Genomic DNA, 9966 nt, shown 5'->3' on the forward strand with positions numbered 1-9966 from the left:
CTCACTAATATATTACAACAGCAATGTAGTGAGCTTTGATGAAGATGAAGTTTCTGAGCTTTGAATTTGAGCAGCGTTTCAGCAAGTTTTTCAGAATTGGTTCTTTCAAAATCGTCAACCTTGCTTCTCATCAGAACTTCATATTTATAGGCACTTGAGAAGATGACCGTTGGGAGCATTTAATGCTTTGCGTGTTCCGTACAGCATTGCATTTAATGTTTCCCGCTTTTGTCAACTACCTCGAGCCTTGTTCACGCTGTGTCTACTGACGTTGCCTTTAATAGCTTCCAACGTTCCTTTTGTCAGTCAGCGTAGCCTGCCACCTGTACTTTCTTCTGATCTGATGTTTGTGAATAAAATGTTTGAATATCATCAGAGTCAAACAGCTTGGTGCATAGCATCTTCTTGTCTTCTGAACTTGAAGTGCTTCTGAGCGTGATACCATGAGAGCTTCAGTGCTTCTGCTTCTGATCTCAAGTTCTTCTGATGCTTCCATAGACCCATGTTCTGATTCTGCCTTGACCATCTTCGGATGTCTTGCCAGATCATGTTCTGATGTTGCATGCTGAACCTTCTGAGACAAAGCTTCTGAGCGTTGATTTGTGCATACTCTTTATATATATTTCCTGAAAGGGAATTTGCAATGTATTAGAGTACCACATTATCTCACACAAAATTCATATCCTTGTTATCATCAAAACTAAGAATATTGATCAGAACAAATCTTGTTCTAACATTAATCTCTGAGACTCTAAATCTACAGAGCTTAACCTCTTTCAATGCCTCATCGTTCAATCTCAACACACAGCAACACCACTTCAGACAAGTTCAAAAGGAAAGTAGGAGACGGAAGATGACGAAGAAGAAGTGTATGCAAGAAGGAGAAGAACAAGTGATTATCTAAATTGAAGTATTTGTCGTGTTTATTTCGCCAATTGCTTGAGAATCTCTGGATTTCTATCTGCTTCATCATTGCCTTCAAGCTTCACGCTCCACAGGGTTTTCGTTTCGAGAGGGGACGAGAGCCGCGACGGAAAAGTCGATCGAGGTGAGCCATAGTTGCCGCTTGCTTGAGAGAGATGAACGGAGCAGAAAATCGGAGAAGGAGCCTCCGCCACCACTGAACTCACCCGAGTGAGAGAGAGCAATCGAAGAGTCACGCCGCCGTGAGAAGAAGAAGTCGGAGTTCCGAAGATTTCAAAGGTCACACCATTCAAAACCCTTAGGGTATGTTTGGATATCACGAAATGAATGGAACGAAATGAATGGAGCGGAATGGGATGGAGCGAAATGACTGCACCCCCATTGGCCCGTTCACCACCACTTTTGGTGGCTGAAGAAAAAAACAATAAAAACTCATCCGTTGGGCCGAATTGTTCTTCGCACCCCCTCGGGCCCATGCCATTTTTGGCAGCAAAATCACACAAAAACGCCCCTCGGCCTTGATCTGAATGGGCCCTGCGCCCAATTGCTCTCTACACCCATAATTCAGAATTACACCCTCCTGTTTCCCTCAATTTTAGTTTAAATTTTACTTAGCTTTAGTAATTCCTTTTAGGCAATAAAAATAATAATTTTCTTCCTCTTATTTTAGACTTTAATACATAACTTTTGTCATAAAAATGTTCACAAAAAATATTAGTTTTAGGCTATTCCTTTTAACTCTTTTTGAGTAATTAGAATCCTTTTTCTTCATGTAAAAACCATAAAAATAAATAGTATCTTTTAATTCATTTTGTACAATATTTTGAATCATTTGTTTTCATGTTTTGTGCTATATTTTCAAGTCATTCTTTTAGTCAATTTTGTGTGTAATTTTGTACCATTGTTTACTTGTGATTTTTTACTTGTAATTTCACTTGTTTGTTTCCTTTAGGTTTAGGACCTATAATTCATAACTTTTAGGCTAGTTTCCCTTGAAAAAACCTATAATTTTAGGTAGAATCTTTAACTTGACAATTTAGGACTTAGAATAATCTTTTAGTTCATCTTTTAGATTAGGTTCCCTTTTCCTTTTTCTTTTCAACTTTAAAACATTTAATAAAGGAAGATGCGGATCACACTTCACTAAAAGTGGGAGAGAAATGAGTGGGATTTATTCCCTAATCTATTTCTCAATCACTTAGTGGGAGAGAAATGAGTGGGATTTATTCCCTAATCTGTTTCTCAATCACTATATGATGGGAGAGAAATGAGTGGGATTCATTCCCTAATTTGTTTCTCTACCATCATACACTCTTATGTGATTCAACTTGCAGATTAATTCCCCTTAAAAATCACCAATCAAAACACTTAAAATATCTAATAAAGGCTCAGACCTAAACAAAGGAATAAAGTGGTGAGAAGCCTTGTATTGGGCTTTGTTCATCATGAATTTACATAAAAAACACAAACCAATCTTCTCTCTTCTCTCTCTTGCCTTCAGGGCATTCTTTCCCTTTAATCGGACATGTTGCTTCCTTTTGATCGCTGATTGGTAACGCATAAGACTCCATTCAACGAGCTGCTATCCTGACGCTAGATTGCGAATGTGTCATACCCCAAATTTGTCCTACCCCTAACTTCTAACTGGCTTAGGCTTTGCACTCATGTACATACATCACTTAGGTCATAATTCATACCCATGCATTCATATCATAGGTGTTATTCAAGGGCCAGCAAGAAAACGCTCCATTGCAAAGAAGTATGATCAAAGAACGAGAAGACTGAGGCATAATCATGTGGTTCTATGTTCATGGAAGCTCCTGAATTGGGGTGTCTCTCTGCTTCAAATCAGGGCATTGATTAGAGGGTACAAGCTTGCAAACCATCTGGTTCTTTAAATCAGGGTTTCTTTGACCAAAGTCAACCAGTTGACTTTCTGGTCAACATTTAATCAGAAGTGGCTTCTAGGTGTGGAAAACTTTCATACTGACTGTGTGGATGTGTTTGTTTGACTGGATGTGAGTGGAAGAGATTTAATCGGGAATTTCATCAATAGTCGGAAAAATCGGAACAGTTGACTTTTGGGTCAAAATCAGGAGAATTATTCAGATATCGACTTTTGGCGAAAGAATCGGTCAAAGAAGAGTCAAAGAAGTGAATAAAATCAAAAATATTCAAAACTGCCATTTTTGGAAAGTAGTTGAAATTGGAAATTTCTAAAAATAGTAAGTTCTACACTTAGAAAAATCTTGAGGTTTTTGGAATGAATGAACAGTCAGCTTCGCAGCCTGATTACATGTGGATTCAGGTACTATTTTAAGAAATGGTCAACATCAATATTATCCCTCTCATGGAGATGGACAAGATTGTAGTTGAGTGTTTTTTCATTAGAGCCATGGATTAAGAGTTATAGAGAGGGAAAGTATGGAAGATAACACTGAAGGCAAGACAAGCTGGGCAGATTCCAAGGCACGCCCACAAGCTTTTTGTCAAACAAGTGGCATGCCAAATCTCAAGCTAGCTTCAGAGGTGTATGAATGCGCTAAGAAGGCAAACTCGATATTCATCTCTTCTCCTCCATGCCCTCTATACACTGAAGCAAAAACCAAGTCAATTAAGTGGGCATTGAACCAATTGTGGAGCTCCAAAGCCATGCCCTCACCAAATTATGCTATGCCGAGGATTTGGGCCAGTACGCAAGGCACAACGTGAGCATATGATCGAGCACATGGAGTGCCATTTTTCAGCGTAATTTTAGAAGTCTATAAATTCCCATTGAGATCAATCTTTGTTTTAAACCCTTCCATGCCACGTGCCCTTTCCAACAAGCTTTGGATTATGTCAACTGGGCATGCATGGACCAAGGCAAGAAGACTCAAAGTCCTGTCCTCGGCTAGTCACGTTTTTTTAAGGCCAGGGGTTAAAGGCTTGTCATGCGTACGCTCATCCTTAACAGTAGTGATACCACATATTCATGACCATTTCATTACACCTACAAGCCCCATATCAAAGACCCGTCAACATCAAAATCCTTTAATTCCACTTCCTCTTTGCAATGATACCAAACTTGACTCAGATGGTGGACCATAGGGAGAGAGAGATGACTTCAAAGTAAACTGCATGGGCACTCTTAGCATCCATCTTTTGCTGCAACACAAGAGCAAGTCACCATCATGTTTCCATATTAAGCTATGCATACACTGCCATGTAAAGAGTCAGTCGAAAGCTCACCAAGCAAGGACATACTTGCTCACTAAGCATTGCCCTCCAGGTCCCACACTCGAGAAATAAAAAAAAGGGGCTCATTGCAAGCTATGATTCAAGCTCCACACTCAAGAAAATCTCACCATTCATCACACACTCACACTATAAAAACAACCCTCTCCCTCACTTCTCATTTTCACGAGGCATTCATAATCAACCTCACACGTCTCTCTCCCTCTCATTCTCATTCTCTTCATACTCTCACTATACCTCATTCTCTCTCTCACTCTTTCACCTTCCACCACCTCTCACCACCGCAACAAACTTTCTCCGGCCACCCTAACTAACCATAACAACCTCCTCCGGCCGCCCTAACCAACTCTCCTAACTACTTCCGGCCACCACTTCTCAAACTCAAACATCAGTATCAATCACGTTCATCCATCGCCATCATGATGCCATACTGACAAGGTCTTCACCTTCATCGCGAGCTCAAAGCGTTCAGCCGGTTAAGCTCGTTTCACGGTGGTTACAGAAACTGTTTAGTGCGCGCTCACGGTTGTCACTGGAGGCTAAGGTCTGTGCAGCTTCCTCTCCATACTGAATCAAGAAGTGCTCAGGTAAGCGTCTAAACTCTATAAATCTTGCATCTCAACTGTTCAAAACCATATGCATCTTATTCATGATCTTGTAGCATATGTTAAATCTTGATAAGGAGAATGAGACTAGTTGTACGCGCTATGCTTGATGTTTGGACGATTGATTCGCGTATTTGAATTCCATGAGACGTAAGGTTCATTTTCACGCCGTTAGCATTGGTTCCGTTGAGTATGCTAGGTGTTAGGGTTTTATGTTTATGTGCGGTTTGGAAGTTTAAGAAGGAATCACTGGGAACTATTACCAGATCTGTGATCTACGCAAAATTCCGAACGGAACAGTGGTACTTTGTTCGATTTCTGGAAATATTGATCAGCCTCCGCCGTAGGCTGGCCGGAGAAGATGATCTGAACTTGGCTCCGGCATCCGTGGTGATGTAGATATCACTTGCATCACCGGTACGCGTGGCACCTTGCTGTTGGTCCCTTTCCCATTACTTTTGCTGCGTTTGTCTTATTTCAATCATTGAGTGCTGACGTGGCTTTGCGTGGTTGGCTGAGCTTTATCTTTGTTTTTTCTGACTTAAACTTACTCTTGACCGGTTGATGTGAGTCTACGTAATGTTCATATAATTTTTCATGTTAATAAAATCAATAGTGTGAATAATGATGACACCTGATGGAATATTGCAAGTGAAACAAATGAAGTGAAATAAGATGATGTTTGGGCCATAACGCTTCGGGCCCATAGCCATTTCAGAATCACACCCCTCCTCTGCTGATACATACGCACCTCAATGGACCAGGCCTGAGCGCCTTTACTGTTCCCACCCCTTGTTGAGCCCAGTTTTACCTTTAGTTGATTTTAGTTCATTCAAAAAATGCTTTTGCACCCCCTGCTGCTAATAAAAAAAAACGAATAATAAAATTGATTTTTCTTTTAATTCTTTTTGCACATTAATTGAATCTCTTTTTTCTCAAATAAAAATAACAAAGCCTTTTTTCATACAATTAGAATTTTTTAGAAATTGCGTTTTCTTTTAATTGACTCCAACTAGTATTTTCCTTGAATTTTAATAATAAATAGTTTTTCCTGGATAACTCAAAATTAGTTTCTCCATGTGAATAAAAATAAAGTTGCTTTGTGAATAAGTCTCATAAATAGCTTTCATAGTTTGTGTGATTTTTTATTCTTGTGTGAATATTTTCAACATATTGTGAGATGCTTAATTGTTTTTCCTTTTTTTCTTCTTCCCCATTTTCTTTTAGAACTAGAATAACATAGATATAGAAATTAGGACTAGTTCCCCTTTTCTCATTTCCTTTTTCTTTTATAACCATAAAACATCAATAAAAATACTTGAATAAAAATCCCCATAAAAAATACAAAGAAAATACTTAAAACACTAATAATCAAAATGAAAATCTTAAAAAGGGAATGGAAGCTTGAACACCCCTTGCTTTAGGGAATGTTCGAGTGCTTGGACCTCCCTTGCTTTAGGGTTCCGTCCGGGCGTAAGTTCCCAAACTCTAAAAAACACAAACCATAGAGCAACTCGAGTTTCCCTTGCTTTAGGGATTTCCTCGAAGCGCTCAAGCTCTCCCCTCTCTCTCCTTTCTTAAGGGCAAGTCATCTCCGCTCCATTGCATCCTAGGCTGTCCCTTATGCAAGAGCGCGAGCGTTAACGCCGCCCAACTAAAAAACACAAAAACAAACAAAAACTATGGAGCCGAGCTACGGTAACTCTGATTCCTGAAAAGGATACGTAGGCAGCGGGGTAGGGCCCGTGCGAGTACAATTCTTTATTTTCCCTACATTCTGCATTCATTCGCATTTAGACATAGACATAGTTACACACCCTTTAGATAGAAACAAACATAGGTGGATACCATCGAGTACGATGGGCGTGAGGGGTGCTAGCACCTTCCCCTTGCGTAACCGACTCCCGTACCTTGATTCTCTGGTCGCAAGACCCTGTTCCTTCCTTTGTTAGGTTTTCTGATATTCCTTTCCCTTATGGGATAAATATATTGGTGGCGACTCTGTTCATTTTTCGCGAGCGTGCGACAGCTGGCGACTCTGCTGGGGATGTTGCTAGACCTGTTGCTGGTCCATCCTTAGTGAGTCGATCCTAGCCTGCGTTTGTTTATTTACTGGGTGTTTACTTGTTTTTCTGTCTATATCTTGTATATATGTTTGCATGTTTATTTTCTGCTTGCATATCATGTTTATTTCTGCTTGCACATCATGCATATGGATATATTCTGTGTTCCTTGGGGTCTTCTGTTCTGTTTTGCAGGTTGGGTGGGATGTTTTGTGAGGTAAAAGGCCCACTACCCAGGCCAAGTGACACATAGGATTAGCGTGGATGCTCATGTTGACTCCCGTGGCCCTTGCTACGATCGAGTTCAGCATGGGGTACCACAACTGGGCGAGGTTCTTTCATGGAACACTGTGTCTGGCACCCTTGTTGCCACAAACACTTTGTACCCCATGGGAACTGTAGACCCTAGTGACCATTAGGGACCACCTGTCCGTGTCTAGAATTCATACCCGTGAGTTTGGGGTGGGACAGGATACTAGCCTTCATCATACCCGGATTTCCATTTTGCAATCTGAAGCCGGAATTTTGAACCTGCTACGTTCAGTATTACCCAGTTATTCAGAGTTGCGAGGGACATTCAGTCTCACTGTATCACACACATGACACATGACACATCATGCTATTGCATCCACCTCACTTCATTCGTGGAGAATCCTAGAGTCCGTTTCCAAAAAAGAAAAAAAAGAAGAAAAGGATGTATATACTCTCTTGAAAAAGAAAAGAAAAAGAAAAGAAAAAGAAAAGAAAGAGAAAAAGAAATATTGAAAGGACTTTAGGATTCTCCCAATGAAATGCATTCCGCCATATCATTTAACATGCATGTTCATTTATTTTCAGGAACTTTTGGCTTTGTCTCCGACCAACACATGGCCACACCAATGAAGACTGTTAGACGCAACCCTTCTTATTCTTTCCTGAATCCGAATCTGGATTCCGTTGGGTGTTTAGCAAAGAAGATTACGCCAGATGAGACAACCAACTTCAGAAAGGAATATGGGTACATTCTGAGCCTTCTCAAGATGCCGTTCACCAAGTACGAGCAAGAAGGGGTTCATACTTTGCTGCAGTTCTATAATCCTTCCCTCCGCTGCTTCACGTTTACCGACTACCTCTTGGTTCCTACATTGGAAGAGTATTCCCTATTTCTTGGCATCCCTATAAAGAAGGAAGTGCCATACTATAGCACCATGAAGGCCCCCGATTCCATTGAAATTGCTAAGGCTCTTTATTTGAGCAAGTCGGTCGTGGAAGCAAATCTCACCAAGAAAGGAGGAGGTTTTGGTTTTTGCATGGATTTTCTTGTCAAAAGGGGTTGTGAAGCTGCTGAAGCCAAGGAATGGGACACATTTAGGGCTATCTTGGCTCTAAGCATATATGGCATCGTTTTGTTCTCAGACGTCCCTAATTTTGTTGACATGAATGCGATTCATATATTCATCTTGCAGAATCCGGTTCCCACGCTTTTGGGGGATGTTTATCACTCCATTCATCACAAGAATGGTCAGAAGGGAGGAAAAGGAGGTCTGGTTAGATTCTGTGCTCCGTTGTTATACCGATGGTTTAGGTCACATCTGCCTGAACGTGGGGCATTCGTTGATAATAGGCACACATCTAAATGGGCTGAAAGGATTATGGGGCTGAGGGCTAAAGATATTGTCTGGTACAATAGCGCTTTAGATGACAGAGAAGTTATTATGAGTTGCGGAAAGTTCAAAAACGTACCTCTCATGGGTCTTAGGGGTGGAATCAACTATAACCCCGTCTTGGCCAGAAGAACATTCGGATATGCTTTTATTAGTCCACCTGAGCAAGCAGAGATAGCTGAGAACATTTTCTATCATGTGGCCACGAACATTGGACAAATGGCAGAAGCTGTGCAAGCCTGGAAGAGCATTTGCTGGAGAGATAAGAAACATTTTGGTCAGCGAGATTGTGCTACTTATGAGGACTATACTAAATGGGTCGAATCTGTGGTTGCTGTTCGAGGGATGCCTTTCCCTCCCAAGGATCCTTTGTACCCCCCTGCTGGTAAACAACCCAACATTGTCTCCATGCCCTGTTATAATCAAACTGTGGAAGAGAATCGAAAATTGACTGAACAAATGGAAACAATGCAAGTTAAGATGAATACTGATAGGCAAGAGAAGCTATCTGCTCTTCATAAGTTGAAAATGAGAGAAATAGAGCTGGAAGAGTTGTATGCTAGAGGAAGTACTTCTCAGAAGAGGCCAAGAATGACTGTGAATCCTAAATTTACTGAAACTCAAGAAAAGAAGCTGAAGGAATATTACGAGACTCAGTTGGCAGATTTGACTAAAAGGCTCCAGATTCAGACTGAAAATGCCAATTCGGAAAAGACTCGTCGAAAGAAAGCAGACAAGCTCTTGTTGGATCGCCAGAATACCATAGAGAAGTGTTATGAAGAGATCCGAAAGCTGAAAGGCCAGATAAGAGAAAAAGACCAAGAAAATGTCCAAGTCCAAGAGGAAGCTAGATATTGGGAGGTGAAGAATCGCAACATGGAAACAATGCATTTCAGAAAAGACCTGCTGATTCAAGAGATTATTAAGAGGCCCACCCGTGTTGAGACCAAGAATCTCTTTGAAGAAATGAAGACTTGGAGTGATAAGCACATTGGAGATAGCCCACTTCGCCATTTGGACATGGGAGATCCTGCTTAGTATTGGTTTTTTGTTATAGAATCACCACCAGTCTTGTTGGATGGGGTTCTTATTTCCATTTTCTGTATTGTTGGCTCATGAGAGCAGAATATTTTGTACTTCAAACATGGTTGTGGAATTAATGGATTATGGTTGTTTATCTTGGTTGCGCTTCGTTATTTCTCATTATCTTGTATTGTTGGTTGAGACAAAGCTAAAAAGTCTTGAAAATAATAAAACATGCACACATGCACCCATGCACTCATATCATACTGCATTTTCAGGTTTTTATCAAGATTCTAATTGGGGTCCCTTCCAACAACAGATTTCTTTTCCGACGACGAAGCTGACTTTCTTACATCCTTACCGCACCAGGAGCAACGAGAGAATCATGGATCAATTTGAACAGAGTCAAGCTGCCCTCCGTAGGGATATGGATGTTATGGGGGAAAGAATGACCCAACTTATGGAGACTCT

At 40.7% G+C, this 9966-nt stretch overlaps 1 protein-coding gene across 1 annotated transcript; it reads left to right on the forward strand.

The window, feature by feature from the left end:
- Positions 1-8118: 8118 nt before the first annotated feature.
- On the forward strand, positions 8119-9510 carry LOC131597642 (uncharacterized). The gene is made up of 2 exons (XM_058870327.1): positions 8119-8857; positions 9014-9510. The coding sequence occupies exons 1-2, from the start codon at positions 8119-8121 to the stop codon at positions 9508-9510; spliced, it is 1236 nt and encodes a 411-aa protein (XP_058726310.1).
- Positions 9511-9966: the final 456 nt, after the last annotated feature.

Source organism: Vicia villosa, linkage group LG4 (assembly GCF_029867415.1).
Source record: "Vicia villosa cultivar HV-30 ecotype Madison, WI linkage group LG4, Vvil1.0, whole genome shotgun sequence".
Classification (NCBI taxonomy): Eukaryota; Viridiplantae; Streptophyta; class Magnoliopsida; order Fabales; family Fabaceae; genus Vicia; species Vicia villosa.